The sequence below is a fragment of the Hyperoodon ampullatus genome (assembly GCF_949752795.1).
Source record: "Hyperoodon ampullatus genome assembly, chromosome: 14".
Taxonomy (NCBI): Eukaryota; Metazoa; Chordata; class Mammalia; order Artiodactyla; family Ziphiidae; genus Hyperoodon; species Hyperoodon ampullatus.
Genome location: NC_136927.1, coordinates 51,007,072 through 51,025,112, shown reverse-complemented (window position 1 = coordinate 51,025,112; position 18,041 = coordinate 51,007,072). Strand labels below are relative to the sequence as shown.

General features: G+C 48.6%; 2 protein-coding genes across 2 annotated transcripts; one reads left to right on the top strand and one right to left on the bottom strand.

Annotated features, from left to right (window-relative positions):
* Positions 1-4,613: 4,613 nt before the first annotated feature.
* On the top strand, positions 4,614-14,813 carry FKBP6 (FKBP prolyl isomerase family member 6 (inactive); the record flags this gene model as incomplete). Its single annotated transcript, XM_079720061.1, has 8 exons — positions 4,614-4,670; positions 4,763-4,880; positions 5,226-5,315; positions 6,243-6,445; positions 7,699-7,818; positions 12,883-13,077; positions 13,203-13,312; positions 14,723-14,813. 8 exons carry the CDS (start codon positions 4,614-4,616, stop codon positions 14,811-14,813), a joined length of 984 nt encoding a protein of 327 aa, XP_079576187.1.
* Positions 11,728-12,135, bottom strand: LOC307063835 (mitochondrial intermembrane space import and assembly protein 40-like; the record flags this gene model as incomplete). Its single annotated transcript, XM_079720160.1, has 1 exon — positions 11,728-12,135. One exon carries the CDS (start codon positions 12,133-12,135, stop codon positions 11,728-11,730), a length of 408 nt encoding a protein of 135 aa, XP_079576286.1.
* Positions 14,814-18,041: the final 3,228 nt, after the last annotated feature.

Genomic DNA, 18,041 nt, shown 5'->3' with positions numbered 1-18,041 from the left:
CCTCGCCTTGGCCAGGCATGGGGGAGGGGCAGAGACAGAGGGACTGGGTACCTATTCATACCTCACAGACCCCAAACGGGAGTGGACTCGTGCTTTGACACAATTCTTTCTGAATCTCAATCTCTCCCTCTCTCTCTCTAGAATAATGAAGGTATTTTTAGTTACCTAGATTTTTAAACTGATGTATAACTTCTATAAAGTGCACAAATCTTAAGTACACAGTTGCGGTACAAATTCTATGTGTATACTCACTCACAAGGTCAAGATACAGAGGAGCGGGACTTCCCTGGTGGCGCAGTGGTTAAGAATCCGCCTGCCAATGCAGGGGACATGGGTTCGAGCCCTGGGCCGGGAAGATTCCACATGCCGTGGAGCAACTAAGCCCGTGCGCCGCAACTAAGCCCGTGTGCCACAACTACTGAATCCCGCATGCCTAGAGCCCGTGCTCCACAACAAGAGGAGCCACCGCAATGAGAAGCCCGCGCACCGCGACTAGAGAAAGCCTGCGCTCAGCAACAAAGACCCAACGCAGCCAAAAATTAAATAAATTTATTTAAAAAAAAGATACAGAGGAGCTTCTGGGTTGGTGAACACATCCATGTGCTGGGAGGGTGGTGCACCCCAGTTCCACGGGGACAGAAGTCCCTGCACTCTGGACCCTTCCAGATTTCACCCTATGTACCTTTTCATATGGTCGTTCATCTGTATCCTTTACTATAAACTGGTAAACATTTTAGAAAAAGATCAAGATACAGAACATTTTCAGCACCCAGAGGCTTCCTAATGCGTCCCCCATTCAGAACCCCTAACACTATCCTGACTTACATCATCATAGATGAATGTGGCCTGGCTTTGAATTTCAAATAAACAGAATTACATAGCATGTATTCTTTTTTTTTTTTTTTTGCGGTTAGGCGGGCCTCTCACTGTTGTGGCCTCTCCCCTTGCGGAGCACAGGCTCCGGAGCACAGGCTCAGTGGCCATGGCTCACGGGCCCAGCCGCTCCGCGGCACGCGGGATCTTCCCAGACCGGGGCACGAACCCGTGTCCCCTGCATCGGCAGGCGGACTCTCAACCACTGCGCCACCAGGGAAGCCCCATAGCATGTATTCTTTTGTGTCCAACTTCTCTTACTCAATATGGTTGAATTACAAACATTTTTATTAAGGTTATTTCGAAGGTTTCGAAGTTCAATGTCATTTTGTTGTATAGTTAATAAATATACTACTATTTGTATCATGGCTGTGTGGTGGGAGCTCACTGAATGGAAAAGACAGGGGTGGGTGAGGGGTCTCCAGACGCGTTAAGAAACAAGGAGCTTTGGATCAGCAGGCCACGACCCCTGCAGGCCTAAGCACCCATGTCTGTCAGCGGGGTGAGGTCTCTACCCCAGTGACAAGCTAGACCAAGGGCTGGTATAGGCAGGTAGAAAGCCAATTTTATTGAATTGGACAAATATTTACTGAGAACCTGCTATGAGTCAAGCACTAGGCTGGGTATTAGGGACCCATTAGAGAACGAGACAGACAATGCTTCTGTGCTTTTGGATTTGATAATATGTGGGGGTAGGAGTAGGGTGAGGCCATAAATAAACTAGATAATTTAATAGCGTTAAATGCTATGCAGGAAGTAAACGGCGTGGTAAGAAAGAGGGAGATGGAGTGGCAGGATTGTGAGGTGCATTCTAGAAGGGGGCAGGACAATCTTTCAGGAGGGATGGTTGAGCTGAGAACTGAAGGATACCAAGAGGCCAGCCACCTGAAAGGAGGGCAGTCCAGGCAATGGGTAAGCAAGTGCACGGGCCTGAGGCTGGAAAGAGTTCAGTACAATTGACCCTTGAGCAGTGTGGGGTTAATCCTCATATACCTTAGAGTCAGCCCTCTCCACCCATGGATTCCACCAATAACGGACAGTGTAGTACTGTAATATGTACTATTGGAAAATGTCTGCGTATAAGTGGACCCTCGCAATTCAAACCCCTGTTGTTCAAGGGTCAACCGTATTTGTGAGATCCACCAGAGAGGGGGCCTGGGTGGCTGGATCACAGTTAAGCCAGAGGGAACGTCAGAAGATGAGGTCAGAGGGGTTGGCAGGGAGGGCCCTGTAGATGAGGGCAAAGGTTTGGATTTAATTTCAAGGGCAGTGGGAGCTATTGGCGGCTTTTAAAGCAAGGGAATATGATCTGATTTATATTTTTAAAAGATCCTTCTAGCTTCTGTGTAGATAATAGATCATAGTGGCTAGAGCACTTGGGTGGGTGGATCGTGATGCCAAGGAGATCAAGGTGAAAAAGGCAGACGGGAGAATCCAGAGTCAGATGCCTGACTGAGGACGACCAGGTGAAGCAACTGAGTAGCCCAGTGGTCTGCAGACTTCAGCAGACACAAGAATCACATGGGGGCTTGTTAAAAGAGAAATTTCTGGGCCCAGGCCCCAGACTTTCTGATTCAGGAGTACAGGGATGGGTCCAACAATTTTGTCCCAATTTTTATAAGTTCCCAGGCAACACTGATGCTGCTAGTCTGGGGACTACACTTTGAGAACCACTGAAAAAGTCAAGTGGACACAGGCACCTAGAGCTCTGGTTCCCAGGGGAGGCTCTAGGCTGGCCTGGTATATCACATACTTAAACCTGGGAATGGTTGGGCTCTCTCAGGGACTGGGAATAGAGAAGGGCAGGGGTCCATAGACAGGGCCCTGAGGTTGCTAATGTTTAGAGGTCAGGAAGAGGAGGATGACTGAGAAGGGACAGCCAGACAGGTAGGAGGAAAATCAGGAGGATGTGGTGACCAGGAAGGTGTGGCAGGCAGAATGGTTCCCCAAAGATACCCATGCCCTAATTCCTGGAATCTGTGAATACGCTACCTTACACGGCAAAAGGGACTTTGAAGATGTAATTACAGTCATGGAGCTGAATTATCTGGGTGGGTCCAATCTAATCACATGACCTTTTAACAGTAGAGAACTTTCCCTGTCTGGACTCAGAGAGAGATGCAGCAGAAGAGGAGGAAAGCCTATAAAAATATCAATCAGATAATATTCCCTCCAAGCCTGAGAAGGAATTGGCATGCTGTTGCTGACTCTGAGATGTAGGGGCCCACGTGCAAGGACCACAGAGTAGCCTCTAAAAGCTAAGGATCACTGTTGGCTGACAGCAAGGACATGGGGACCTCAGGCTGAGAGCTGCATCTGCCAACAAACTGAATGGGCTTTCAAGTGGATTCTTCCCCAGAGCCTCCAGTGAGGCTGATGCCTTGATCTTAGCCCAGTGAGACTGGTGTCAGATTTCTAATGCACAGAACCGTGAGACAATAAATAGGTGTTGCTTTAAACAGCTAGTTTTGTGGTCCTCTATTGCAAGAGGGAAAGAAAACTAAATATAGAAGCCAAGAGAAAAAAAGCATTTAAAGGTCAGTCAGGTCAGCTTCATCAAATGCTGACAAGAGTCCAGTAACCTGCGGACAAAGAGGCATCTGACGGATTTGGCAACAACAGAAGAATGGTGGTGTGGAACAGGGGAAAGTGGTATTGAAGTGAGTTGAAAAGAAAATGGAGGGTAAGGAGGTGTTGACAGGATAGCTGAGAAAGCCCTTGCAGCAACCCTTTTGAGAAGTTTTTCCCACGGAGAGTAGGAATGAGACCACCCGTAGCAGCGGGGACATTTGGGACAAAGGGAGGCGTGTTTGTTTTAAGGCAGGGTATTTGGGGACACATATAAGCGGAAGGAAATGATCTGTAGTCAAGGCAAGGCAGGTGCAGGAGAAAGAGAATACCCAAAGGCGTCCAGTCCTCGGTTTGGCAAGAGTGGAAGGACGCAGGGAACAGGCTGGAGGGGATGGAATCCAGGGCTGTTCTTCCTTTGCTCCACAAGAGCGCAGGTGCAGCAGATTTTGCAGCTCCGGTGCTGGGAATGTGAGGGCCATCACCTTGTTTTCTCAGGAACTGGGCAGTTTGACTTTAAAGTCCTATCTGCGTCTACGTTTCCCCTGAACGCGATGGAGAAGGACAGAGGGTGGAAATAACCCACGACTGTGAGGCCTGGCCCTTCCAGCAGCCCGCCGTCTCTGGGGCCTTGTCCCCACCAGCGTGTTCTGCCGGCCACGTGCCCACAGCTTAGCCATCATGTGCCCCACTGCTGATCCTCACCACCTGCGTGTCCCATTCCTTGCGCCTTCACCACGTGCCACCACACGCCCCTGCCACGGGCCCCCGTCATGCTCTTCGCGTCCTCACTGGCTGCCTGATGTTGCTCTGCGCACCCCCGTAATGTGCCCAGTTTTGCTCCACGTGTCCCGTCATGCTCCGTGGTTTTTCACTACGTTTCCCGTCATGCCCTGCGAGCCCTCAACTCGCGCGGGATCAAACTCCTTGCGCCCCCACCACGTGCCCTGTCACGTGCCCTGCCGGGCATCCGTTGGCGCGTGGTCCAGCACCCAGCACCCAGCCCCGGCGTGGGCCCGCAGGCGGTTGGCTGTGGTTGGAGTGGAGCAATGAGCGCCTCCTCGCGGTCCCTGAACAGATTGCCGCCGTGGGATGCGGACGCCAGGGTATAAAGGGGAGGCCGAGTCTCCACTGGGGGAGGGCAGCGGGATCGAGAGGCAGGCCGCGCGGAGATGGGGGGCAGCGCCCGGAACCCGGGAGTCCTGCAAAGGGACGACACTCCCAGCCAGGTTAGGGCCCGGGCGCTGGGGAGTCAGGAGCCGGGGCCGCCGGAGTCGGGTGTCAGCTGAGGACTCAGATCTTCTGTTTCATTCCCCACAAGTCTCCGTACCAGCGGTTAAGTCAAAGGATGCTGGACCTTTCCGGAGACCGGGGCGTGCTGAAGGATGTCATCCGAGAGGGCTCTGGAGAACTGGTGACACCGGACGCTTCGGTGCTCGGTATGTCGTGCAGCCCTGGGTGCCGTCTGCCCTTGGGAGGCTGGCGATGCCCTAGTGCTGGCGGTTCCTCGGGTTTTAAGGGATAAGCGAGGGAACTCACTACCCCTTTGTGTGAGACCACTGTGAACAAGGGGCTCTGGGAGGCCCCCCAGCCCAGCTCTTCAACCTCAGAGCCAAAGGGCCGGCATCCAGACGTTGAGCAAAGGTTTCTCCTATCGCTCAGGGTGTGGGGCAGTTTAAGGGCATCTGGTACTCACATTGCTTTTGTGTGACAAAGAGATGAGATGTGGAGGCGTGAGTGCCTTTGGTCCGTTTTCCTCCCACTGTCTCTTTTTTCTGTCCTAGTGAAATATTCTGGGTATCTGGAGCACATGGACAAGCCTTTTGATTCCAATTGCTTTAGGAAAACCCCTCGGCTCATGAAACTTGGAGAGGGTAAGTTCAGAAAAGGAGCTGGAAAAGACGCCACAGCTTGGGGAACTGATGCAGGGCAGTGCCCTAGGACTGGAAAGCTGTCCAGAGAACTGAGTCTTCAAGTTGGTTTTTCTGAGGCTGGGTTTTGCTAAACGTTGTCTCCCACATTCCCCCCTGAGACCTAGGTATTTGGGAGATGGCCTGCCTGGCAAGGAAGGTAACCTTTGCATCCTGACTTAAACATGGGGTGCCGCATTCTTCTTTGTTAGTTTACTAAGTAGACATCTATTGAATGACCCTTTTACAGGGCAAGGTGAACAGAGAGGATGTACTCAGATGATTAGAAAGGCTGGGGCCAGTAAGGTGGAGATGGACACACTGATTAGAAAGGTTGGGGCCAGGATGGTGGAGATGGACACACTGTTTAGAAAGGTTGGGGCCAGTATGGTGGAGATGGACACACTCTGATTAGAAAGGCTGGGGCCAGTATGGTGGAAATTGACACACTGCAGACAACTAACCTCATGGAGCTCCTGGGAGGCATAAGCAGTGTTTTATGGGAGTGCTTAATGAAGGCACAATTAATTCCAGCTGGGAAGACTTCATGGTAGAGGGGGCATTTGAAATGAGCCCTGAAGTTTGAACAAGGGTTCACTCAGGGTGGAAGCTGGGCCTTGGGGGAGGAGGACAACATTGCAGGAAGAAGGAACTGCGTGAACAGAGATGTAGAGGCCAGAATGCTGCAGAGCCTGGAGGAGTTAGAGTCTGGGGTGGGGCAGGGGTGGGGGGGTGGGGGGGGCAACAAGGCTGAGAAGTGAGTTGGGACAACAGTGCAGAAGGCTTGGGATACTTGTGGAGAGATGTGGACGTGAAGGGGGAGGAAATGGATAGCACTGGGGCAGGATACTGGGCAAGCTTCCACCGTGTATTTTTCATCCCTTCTTCCAGATATCACACTTTGGGGCATGGAGCTGGGCCTTCTGAGCATGCGGAGAGGAGAGGTGGCCAGGTTTCTGTTCAAACCAACCTACGCTTACGGAATGCTGGGCTGTCCTCCCCTCATCCCCCCAAACACCACCGTCTTGTTTGAGATCGAGCTGCTTGACTTTCTGGATTCTGCTGAGTCAGACAGATTTTGTGTCCTCTCAGCCGTAAGTTCTGGAGCACAGATGTCAGCACTTGACAGAGAGTTGGGATGGGTTTGTGTTTTTGGTAATTATCCTGCCCTGCTGTTGATCCTCAGCCCCTGATTCTGCCCCAGCCTCCTGTGTGGTGGTGGGGAGCAGGGGGAGTGTCTGGCCACTTGTTAGTATGTGTCTGTCTTAGTTCTGCTGGCTCTTGTGTGCGGGTACATGTGCTAGGCCAAGGGTTTGTTATGGACCACCAGGCTGAAATGACCTTTCAGTCACTGTTTGCCAATTCTCCCTGAAAGACAAGGAACATTTGTTTCTCAACGCTGTTTGGTTCCCAGCAAGTCAAGCACTGATAGCTCCTAACTAAAGTGATCATATAATTTATTGTCCAACCCAGGACCCTTGAGAGTGAGAGGTACTGTTAACCAGATGGGATACCAGGACATTGGGTGTAAACTGGGACAATCCCAGGCAAACTGGGACAGATGGCCTCTGTCTTCATAACTTAAAAATTGCCTTTCCTTTGTAGCCTTTCACTTAACTCATCCCGTAGAGACAGGGCTTCTGATTGTCAGCAGTCACATGCACTCCTTGTTATGGTGTCTCACCCTGGCTGTACATGTGGCCTTAGATGTCCACCCCAGGTTCACATCTGTATATGACATCTCCCCAGCTAAACTGTCACCACCTCAAGTGAGAGATATTACCTTTTTCTCATCTTTCCACAAAGCAGAGGTTCTTGCAGATAACCTGGGTCCCAACTCTTGTGTACTGATTTAGAATCTTTGGGGATGGGGCTGGGACATCTGTTTAAAAAAGAGGCTCTACAGGTGATTCTGATGTGTACCAAGGATAGAGCCTCATGGCCAGAAAGACCAGCAGGGCCCTGGGTGGACCACGACCTGTTAAATGCTTTCTGGGTGAGTGGTTGTCCTGATACTTGACTTTTGTGCTTGACAAGTTCCATCAGTTTCTAATTCTATGAGAAACTGCCTCTTTAGGGAGCATCTCTGGGTAGGACTAAACTAGTAGACTTCATTTTGGCTCTAGTCTGTAAAACAGGAGCAGTAATGGCACTGACCTGCCGTGGCTTCTGTTGGGATTCACAGAGGTGACTTCTGCAGAGCCACCTGGCCCAGTGCTCGGCACACACGTGGCGGTGAACAGCGGTTCCTGATCTAAAGGAGCAGAACTGACAGCTGTGATGACGCTGGCATTGCGGCCCTGGGGCGTTCAGTTTCCTTGCTGGTGACCTTGTCTTTGATCCTCAGGAGCAGCAGGATCAGTTTCCACTTCAGAAGGTCCTGAAAGTGGCAGCTACTGAACGGGAGTTTGGCAACTACCTTTTCCGCCAAAATCATTTCTGTGATGCCAAAGTGAGATATAAACGGGTAAGACTGCTTTAAGGTACAAGTTTAGACCCTGGAAACTTCCTTCTTTAAAAGGTACAGACTTTTGGGCTTCCTTGGTGGCGCAGTGGTTGAGAGTCCGCCTGCCGATGCGGGGGACACGGGTTTGTGCCCCAGTCCGGGAAGATCCCACATGCCGCACAGCAGTGAGAGGCCTGCGTACCGCAAAAAAAAAAAAAAAAAAAAAAAAGGTACGGACTTTTGTCTCTGTCCCTACTCCTCACATACAGCCGTTAAGAAAAATCTTGCTTAAAAATCCACATGCCTTAGGCTTCCCTGGTGGCGCAGTGGTTGAGAGTCCGCCTGCCGATGCCGGGGACACAGGTTCATGCCCCGGTCCGGGAGGATCCCACATGCCGCGGAGCAACTGGGCCCGTGAGCCATGGCCGCTGAGCCTGCGCGTCCGGAGCCTGTGCTCCGCAGCGGGAGAGGCCACAACAGTGAGAGGCCCGCATACCGCAAAAAAAAAAAAAAATCCGCATGCCAGAGGGCTAAAGACTAGGAGAGGGGACACAGGGTTTGGGGGAGCTGGTAATGTTTGGTTTTGGATCTGGATGTGATTGCATGGGTGTGTTCAGACTGAAAATTCACTGAGCTGGATGCTTACTTTTGTACTTAACTGTGTGTGTTTTTCAATAAAAAAGTTTTTAAAAATTCTCTTTCTAGTTTAGGGTTCTCTACCTATTGACTTCTCCACCCCATTTGCCATCTTCATTTCATGTCTCTCTGACAGTGGAGATTCATCTAATTGTGACTCCATTCTCACCAAGCTTCTGATTGTGATTTGGCTTCCTGTGGAGGTTTTGCTGACAGGAATTCACTGTTGGCCTTGCGCTGCATTCAGCAAATATTATGAACACTTTCTGTGTGCCAAACTTTGCACCCTAAGTTCTAGAGGCAAACAGGATAGAGTTTAGAGTTTAGGGGTGTTCTGATTTTTGTCTCACTTGCATAGTGACACTAAACATGCAGGATTTGCATTCAGCTGTAAACCACAGAATCCTGAAAAACAGTTTTTCAAATAAACTAGAGACGTAATATTTCTCACATAAGAAGGGAGGCAGTCAGGGCTTCCCTGGTGGTGCAGTGGTTAAGAATCTGCCTGCCAACGCAGGGGACCTGGGTTCAAGCCCTGTTCCGGGCAGATCCCACATGCTGTGGAGCAACAAAGCCTGTGCGCTACAACTACTGAGCCTGCGCTCTAGAGCCCGTGAGCCACAACTACTGGGCCCGTGTGCTGCAACTACTGAATCCCGCACACCATAGAGCCCATGCTCCGCAACCAGAGAAGCCACTGCAATGAGAAGCCTGCACACCACAATGAAGAGTAGCCCCCACTCGCTGCAACTAGAGAAAGCCCACGTGCAGCAACAAAGACCCAACACAGCCAAAAATAAATAAATAGATAAAATTTAAAGAAAGAAAGGAGGCAGTCGAAGCCTGGCACAGCAGTTCTACAAAGCCGTCAGGGACTCAGGTTCCATAGGTCTCTGCTTGGCTGCCCTTAAGCATGTTTTTGTTCTTTTTATTTTCCCCCAAGATGGTAGTTCAACCTGCAGCATCATGTGGTCATCTGGGCAGGAAGAAGGGAGGGGAGAAGAGTCTGGTGTGTTTATTTATATTAAGAGCTTTCCGGAATTCCTCTTACCCCAGCTTCCCTTTATATCTCATTGGCCATACCCGTGGTAAATGTCCATTTCCCCTTAGCTGTATATGTATAAGAAGCTGGGAAGTGTGGTTTAATTAGTACATTGCCGCTTTGAATGAAATGGAGGCTCTGTTAGAAGAGGAGGGAAATACCAATAGACGTTATCTTTCTCTGACTTACTTCACTTAGCATAATACCTTCTAGGTCCATCCGTGTTGTCACAGATGGCAAGATTTCGTTCTATTTTATGGCTGAATAATGTTCCATTGTGTATATATACCACATTTTCTTTATCCATTCATCTATTTTGGGGCACTTAGGTTGCTTCCATATCTTGGCTACTGTAAATAATGCTGCAGTGAATGTAAGGTGCATATATCTTTTTTTTATGAATTGGGAGATGGGGATTGACATATACACACTATTTTTTTAAATTTATTTATTTTACTTATTTATTTTTGGCTGTGTTGGGTCTTCGTTGCTGCACACGGGCTTTCTCTAGTTGCAGCAAGCGGGGGCTACTCTTCGATGTGGTGCACAGCCTTCTTATTGTGGTGGCTTCTCGTTGCAGAGCATGGGCTCTAGGCGCACAGGCTTCAGTAGTTGTGGCTTGCGGGCTCTAGAGCACAGGCTCAGTAGTTGTGGCACACGGGCTTAGTTGCTCCGTGGCGTGTGGGATCTTCCCAGACCAGGGCTCGAACCAGTGTCCCCTGCATTGGCAGGCACACTCTTAACCACTGAACCACCAGGGAAGTCCCTATAGTAATTTTTCTTAAACACCAGTCAGCATTCAGTCATTTTCTTCATTCACTTTCTTGATAGTGGCTTTTGAAGCACAAGAGCTTTTAATTTTGATGAAGTCCAGTTTATTTATTCTTTAGATATTTGTGCTTTCAGTGTCATTATTAATCTAAGACCACAAAGATTTACACCAGTGTTTTCTTCTAAGAGTCTTACAGTTGAGCTCTTAGATTTAAGTCTGTGGTCCATTTTGAGTTAATTGTATGCTGTCTGAGGTAGGAATCCAGCTTCATTCTTTTGCATGTTGACATCCGTTTGTCATAGCACCATTTGTTGAAAAGACTGCTCTTTCTCCATTGAATGGTGTGGCACCCTGTTGAAAATCAGTTGATTCTAGATATATATAGGTTTTTTTTTTTTTTACCAGTATCTTCAAAGGAGAATTTCAATTGAATTTTTCATAATTTATATTTCCTTATATCACAACATTTTTAATTAGGAAAAGCAAATTAAAACCCACTCAAAAATCAGACAAAAATCATGTTTTCCTTTTAATTGACACTGTTTCCTCTGTCAGGTGCTACTTTGGTAATAATTAGGTCCCCACCTCTCAAGACCATTGCATCTGAACAGGCTGAGACAGAGCCAGTGTGAACACAGACCCCAAAGCAGGGCTTTTGGGATAACAAGAAGAGAAAAAAACAGCCTTTCTCTTCACTTACAAAGGGGGTCACTCAGAGGGTCCAAAGCTCTGTTTTCCAAATGTAGAAAACCTGGAGCTCAATGCAAACTGGAAACCAAAATATATCAGAAATGAAGCATAGTGCTTCGTCAAATACTCAAGGTCTGATCATCCCACCTCTTCTATAAGGAATGCCCCCCCTCCAGCATTTTTAAAGGAAGATGTTTGTTTCTATTTCACTTTCCAACTGGGTATAAAATCTACTAAAAGGGATACAATGAATCAGAATAAATCAGCTCACTCACAAGAGACACTCCCAGATAAAGATTTTTGGTTGCTGAGATTATTCAGCACATTATTTCAAAATGGCAAAATTCAGGACAATCTGAGCATTCAAAAGTGGCAGCTAGGGCTTCCCTGGTGGCAGTGGTTGAGAGTCCGCCTGCCGATGCAGGGGACACGGGTTTGTGCCCCGGTCCGGGAAGATCCCACATGCCGCGGAGCGGCTGGGCCCGTGAGCCATGGCCGCTGAGCCTGCACGTCCGGAGCCTGTGCTCCGCAACGGAAGAGGCCACAGCAGTGAGAGGCCCGCGTACCGCAAAAAAAAAAAAAAGTGGCAGCTACATTCACTGACAGGTTATGTGAGACACACGTACATACAACCCATATTTCAGTGTACATGTCAAGGGGCCAAGACCCCTGATCAACTCAATAAGTTATTTTGTACATTACAGTGCACAGAACTACAGAGGGAGAGATACTTTCTTGGAGAGGTTCATCCTCTCTGAAGGAGGCTGGAGCCCAGTGCCCAAGGCCCTCATTAGCTAGACCCCTCCTCTTCTTTGGTTGTGGTGGCTTCAGAGACAGCCATTTCCTCTAATTGATCCGCTGGCTTCTCCTCCTCCTCCTGGGGATAGAGGTCCGGGTACTTCTGCATGCACTCCTGCATGGCCCGGAACTGGTCTATACAGTCCGACCCCTTAACATCCTCTGTGCTGTAGTGGAAGCAGTAAAAGGCCGCCTTGAACTGTTCCCCACACGGGCCGCTGGCCATGCCCCCCAGGCACGGGCAGTTCCAGTTGATGTCTCCGTTGGGCAGGATCAGTCCGTGCTCCTCGTAAGGATCATTGGGGTCATCGGCCACCAGCTCCGCACTGCTTGGAGTTTCATGGTCTTCTTTGGTCACAAATATGATTCGATCCTTCCCTTCCTGCCAGCAGTAGGCCATGGTGCAGCCCGGCGCTCCGACCTCGCGGTGACTGTGGCGGCGGCCTCACGCCGTGACCTCTCCGCTGCGGGGCTGGCGGCTTGGAGGCCCGCGCGGGCCCCTAGATATATATAGGTTTGTTTCTGGATTCTCAGTCTGCATTGTTGGTTCTATTCCACTGATCTATATGTCTGTCCTTATGGGTATCACACTGGCTTGGTAATTAATAAGTTTTGAAATTAGAGAGTATGAGTCTTACAACTTTGTTCTTTCTTTTTTTTAATGTTTTTTGGCTATTCAGGATCTCTTGAATTTCCGTATGAATTTTCAGATCTGCTTGTCCATTTTTGCAAATTTTGGTAGTGGTTGCATTGAAAATGTAGAACAATTTGGGCACTCTTGCCATTTTAACAGTATTAAGTCTTCTGATCTGTGAACATGAGATGTCTTTCCATTTATTTAGATCTTCTTTAATTTCTTTCAACAATGTTTTATAGTTTTCAGTCTACAAGTGTTACACTTTAAATTTATTGCCACTTATTTTATTCTTTTTGATGCTGTTATAAATGGAGTTGTTTTCTTAATTTCATTTTTGGATTATTTATTGCAAGAGTAAAGAAATACAACTAACTCCCATATATTGATCTTGTGTCCTGCAACTTTGCTAAACTCATTTTTTAGCACTAATTGTGTGTGTGTGTGTGTGTTCTTAGGGTTTGCTATATATAAGACCACCTTCTCTTGACCTCCTGTCTTCCTTCTCCACAGGCCTTTTTGCTTCTCCACCGGCGATCAGCACCCCCTGAAGAGCAACTCCTGGTGGACACCGCCAAGCTGCTTGTTCTCCTTAACCTGTCCTTTACGTACCTGAAGCTGGAGCGACCCACCATGGCCCTGCGCTATGGAGAGCAGGCTCTGATCATTGACCAAAATAACACCAAGGCCCTCTTCCGATGTGGACAGGTGAGTTGGAGGGCAGGGACTTGGGAATGAATGCCCGAAGAAAGGCAGCAGTGGTGTTCAGCTTGGGCACTGCAGAAGTGCTGCCTTTCCTAAAGTGTGCTTTTAAAATTTTGTCCTTTTGACAGGCCTGTCTCCTCATGACTGAGTATCAGAAGGCCCGGGATTTTCTAGTCCGAGCCCAGAAGGAACAGCCCTTCAATCACGACATCAATAACGAGCTGAAGAAACTGGCCAGGTGAGACCTGTGTTTTCAGGAGTGGAAACAGAGGAAGGAACGTGTGGTGTGGCTGCCACTCTGGCCTGCCCGCTCGGGTGTAGGCCTGTTTGATGTTGCCAGGCTTGTGCTGGGAGGCAGCGCCCCCTAGAGCTGGCTTTGTGAAGTGCTCGGCACTCTGACCCACAGCTCCCAGGCCGTGGGGGGGCGGGGTTGGGGGAGGGCGGCTGTAGGACAGACCTCCAAACCACACATGCCTGGACCATCGCCCGCCTCCCTGTCCTCCCCCAGAAGTAAGCACCCTGAAGAGGTGGCCAGTGTGACTTTCAGAAAGGGCAGTGTTCTTCGGATATTCTTCCCTACTCGCCACCAACTGAGGACTGCTGTTCTCAACTGACTGCAGACCCTGGCTTGATGTGAAATGGCTCTTTCGAGTCTACTCATACCCTAGGGTGACGCTCTTGTTACCCAGGTGATATTGATACCAACCTTGAAGTAATCTAACTTTTTCTGATTGTAGAAGCTACGTGTTCATTGTAGAAAACTTTGAAAATTTCAACATAGTTAATCACCGATAATTCCATCACTTCATATTATAACCACTGGGGTTTTTTGTTTGTTTGTTTGGTGTTCTTTTGTTCCTCTGTATTGGTGGGATTTTTTTTTTTTTTTTTTTTTTGGTACGCGGGCCTCTCACTGTTGTGGCCTCTCCCGTTGCGGAGCACAGGCTCCGGACGCGCAGGCCCAGCGGCCATGGCTCACGGGCCCAGCTGCTCCGCGGCATGTGGGATCTTCCCGGACCAGGGCACGAACCCGTGTCCCCTGTATCGGCAGGCAGACTCTCAACCACTGCGCCACCAGGGAAGCCCCTATTGGTGAGATTTTTCTACTCCTGTTAACATTTTTAAATGTTTAATCCAGATTGCTAGTTAAAGCTTTCTTGCCATTAAAAAAGGTCTGAGGTGTGTGTACCTCTTATATGGATCCGATTGTTTGCATTTCAGGCCTTTAACACTTTCTAGCAATTTCCTTTCTGGTATTTATAAATATCCTGTCAAGTTAGGTGTAGAAATTTTGGAGTCTGACCATTCTTTAGCAGGAAAATCTCAAGATAAGTTTGAGGTCTCTGAGTGTAAGGTGTTGCTCGGCAGGTCTCTGCTGGGCAGCCTCACTGACAGCGGCTCCCGGTCTTCGAGGCTGCCATCTCTGCAGACGGTGCGCTTTTTGTCCAAGGGCTTCCTGAGCAGCCCTCGGGAGCCTCCCCCATCTCCCCACCCCCAACCCCCCAGCGTTGCTTCCACCCACTCCTGATTCGGTGTAGGGCCTGCTGAAGTTTCGGTGTTTCTGGACCTGAGTGGAGAATTCCAGCCACCAGGTGTCACCTCCCACAGAGACAGCCCTTCTCTAACTACCGTGTATTTCTACCGGCAGCTGTTACAGGGATTACATGGATGAAGAGAAAGAAATGTGTCGCCGAATGTTTGCTCCTGTTGAGCACGGCTCTACAGTAGGAGAAAACTAAAGGTAAGGGAAGGGCTGATGCATGAAGAGCTTCAGGATTTTGTCTAGTACAGGTCGTCCCTGTAACGGTGGGGTTATGTCCCAATAAACCCATCGTAAGGTGAAAATATCATAAGTCAAAAATGCATTTAATACATCTAACCTCCCGGAACACCCTAACTTAGCCTCACTGGTCTTAACCGTGCTCAGAATGCTGATGTTAGCCTACAGTTGGGCCAAATCAGCCCAAAGAAAGCCTGGTTTTATTATATAATAGAGTGTCGACTGTCTCATGCAGTTTATTGAACACTGTACTGAAAGTTGAACCAGAATGGTTGTCTGGGTTCAGAACGGCTGTCAGCGTGTCGCTTGTTTACCCTCGGGATTGCGGGGCCGATCAGGAGCTCCGGCTTGCTGCCCGGCATCATGAGAGCCACTGGGACAGCATGCTGCTAGGCCGGAAAAAGATCAGAATCCAGAATTTCAGGTACCATTTCTGCTGGACGTGTATCGCTTTTGCACCATCATAAGGTGGAGAAGTCATGAGTCAGATCATCATAAGCCGGGGGCCGTCTGTGTGAGGAGGTGGGCTCTTCTCCTCGGCCCCCTGTGACTAGTGCCGCCTACAGTGAGGAGAGAAACCCTCCTTCCTGGAGCTGATGGGCCGCTGTGGTGCAGGGGGAAGGCACATGCTGTGGGCCTTCTCAGAGAAGATCACAGAAGTGAGGGAGGTCCATGCAGGGCTGGAGGTTAGATTCATAGGTTTGGGAAGCCTTAATCCTAAAATTGAAAACGGAAATGTTTCATGGTATATGTTCACCTCCCTCACAGTAGCGTGGAACGTGAAGCTGTGGGTATAGTTATTAATGCAATGGTTTATCTGGGTGTTGAAGATAATGCTTTTCTTAATCTGGTTTCTCCCCAAAACCTGAAAGCCTCCAACCTCACCTTCCATCTAACACATTGTTAAAGGCGATCCACATGTCGAGGGTGGGAATGGTTGGTGACTGCTAAGTTCCAAGTATTCCGAGAACTAGAGACGGAAGGTTTTCAGAGCAGCAGGGGGTGGGCACGCCCGGGCCTGCTGCACCCAGGGTTTAGCTGCTCGGGGTTGCGGTTTCCCCAGGACTACATGACATAACCCTCTTGTCTGGTTTACTGTTACTTCAGAAAACGAATGGAAACAAAATCACCTGCCTTAAACACCTGCTTAGCTGGGTAGATAGCTCTGCTCTCTTGAGAGAAGTTAAACAAGGGACAACAAGAAAACAGCTGCTGGACGGGCTCGTGATGATAAACCTCTCCTTTGTTGCCTCCTCCATCTCCCTACAAAGGAGGCTTGAGAGAAGAAGGCAGTGAAAAGGCCCATTCATCTCAGGGCTTTTGCAAGCGATCTGTACACTCTTGTCTCTGCCCCGTCAGAAACAGCCAGTCGGTATCAGACGTAATGTCGCCGTCACCACTGACCGTGACCCTGTGACCTTGGCCTTCAGGTCTTGCGGGGACATTGGTGTATTAGCAGGTCTCCTGAGCTGAGACATGAGCCAAAGGACTTCTCTCGTTTGGCGACTGTCAGTGTCTGCCAGAAATGGATGCCCGGTGGCTTTTTGCCAGACATTTTGAGCTGTGAGCTGGCACGTTCTGCCACTTAATGAAGATCTGATTCTTCCCAGGTCTGTCCTAGAAACAGACTTTGGAAAACCCAGCAGGGAAACAAGTGTCCTTTCTGTTGTCCTCACCTCCCAGCTTTCTGCATCTGGCAGACGTTTTGGAGCCGCTGATTCTTAGATGGTTTCGGCGGTATCCCTAAGTCTCGAGTTTGTCTTATCACCAGCAATGGCCACGATCATCAGACTCCCACTGCCATTGAGGTTGTAACACGTTTTGGCTTTTGTGTCGTTGGTCTTGCTGCTCCCCTTTTTTTCTGTTGTACTTGTGCCTAGTTAGTCACTTAAAATGTCTAGGTTTTTAGATTATGTTGCCAACTAGTTTTAACTAACTAGGATCATTTAAAATGTGTACTTGTCTTCCAAGATGTTAGATGCTACTGACTCGTCTCCATCTTGTCTTCAAAGATGTTAGATACTTCTGGTGGAACAAGAGTTCCCTCAATTATATTCTCTAAGCCTCTGGTGATAGATGCAGTTTTCTGAGATCAATAGACCATGTCCTTTTCACCTTTGTATTTTGCAGCATCTGGAACCATGCCTAGCATGTGATTGATGCTCAGTAAATGTTAGTTGGATCAAATATGAAATAGCTGAAATGCTAGCCCAGCCTCTTTGAAACCATACCTTCCAGGCTGACTCTTGTACTGGCTGTCAGGACTCATGTTATTGCCAGTAACAGAAACCCATTTTTAACTAGTGTCCACTAAAAAAAGGTTTACTGAGGGGATCCTGGGGTAGCTCACAGAATCCAAGGAGATGGTGAACAGTCAGTAGTCGGGCAGGTAGAGACTCTGGGCCCCAGGGAATCAGTCTCATCTTTGCTTCATTCTCTCCTGCCCTAAGGAATGCCCAGGCATCCATTTACACAGCCTTTCTATTGGAGAGGGGTATTCCTTACCCACACCTCCCTCCTCTTCCTGAACCAACTGTAGCTCCAGTTTGAAAAATCTCGAAGCAGGGCTCTGGCCTGGTTTGGAGGGTGTGGAGTCCCAGTTATCATATCATTTCATCCAAAAGGATTTCCTTGTGTATCTCTAAAAGATAAGGACCACTCTTGCCCATTTTCTTTTATTCTCTGAACTGCTTATTTTTCTGTTCATTTGCTTTGACTTTTCTCTTTTCCATGTTATAGACTTTCCACAAATGGTTGGTGTATCTTGGTTGCTTATTCACATATAAGAATGAAACAGTAAGGAAAGTTGACCAGGAGCTCTGTCACCTGGGCAGGGCTTTTCGACTCATCCTTCTTAAGGCTGAACAGATGGGAGCTGAATGAAATGCTTTAAGATCCTTAAATACCACAGGGAGGGGCTTTGCATTGGGCACCAACTCCTATACTAGCTTCCCAGATTTTCCTCGGGTGGATTTTTCCCCCTAAAATAGGGGGTACCAGTTCTGTATTATTTTAATCTGTACATTCTCAATTTCTACTGAAGTCGAGCATCTTCTTGCATATTTATTGGCCCCGTATATTCTTTATGCAAGTTTCCTATTGATATCCTTTGCTCACTCTTAGGTCTTTTCTTCATTGTTTTGTAAGAACCCTTTTTCACTTGAAGGATGTTCACTAAATGTCTGTT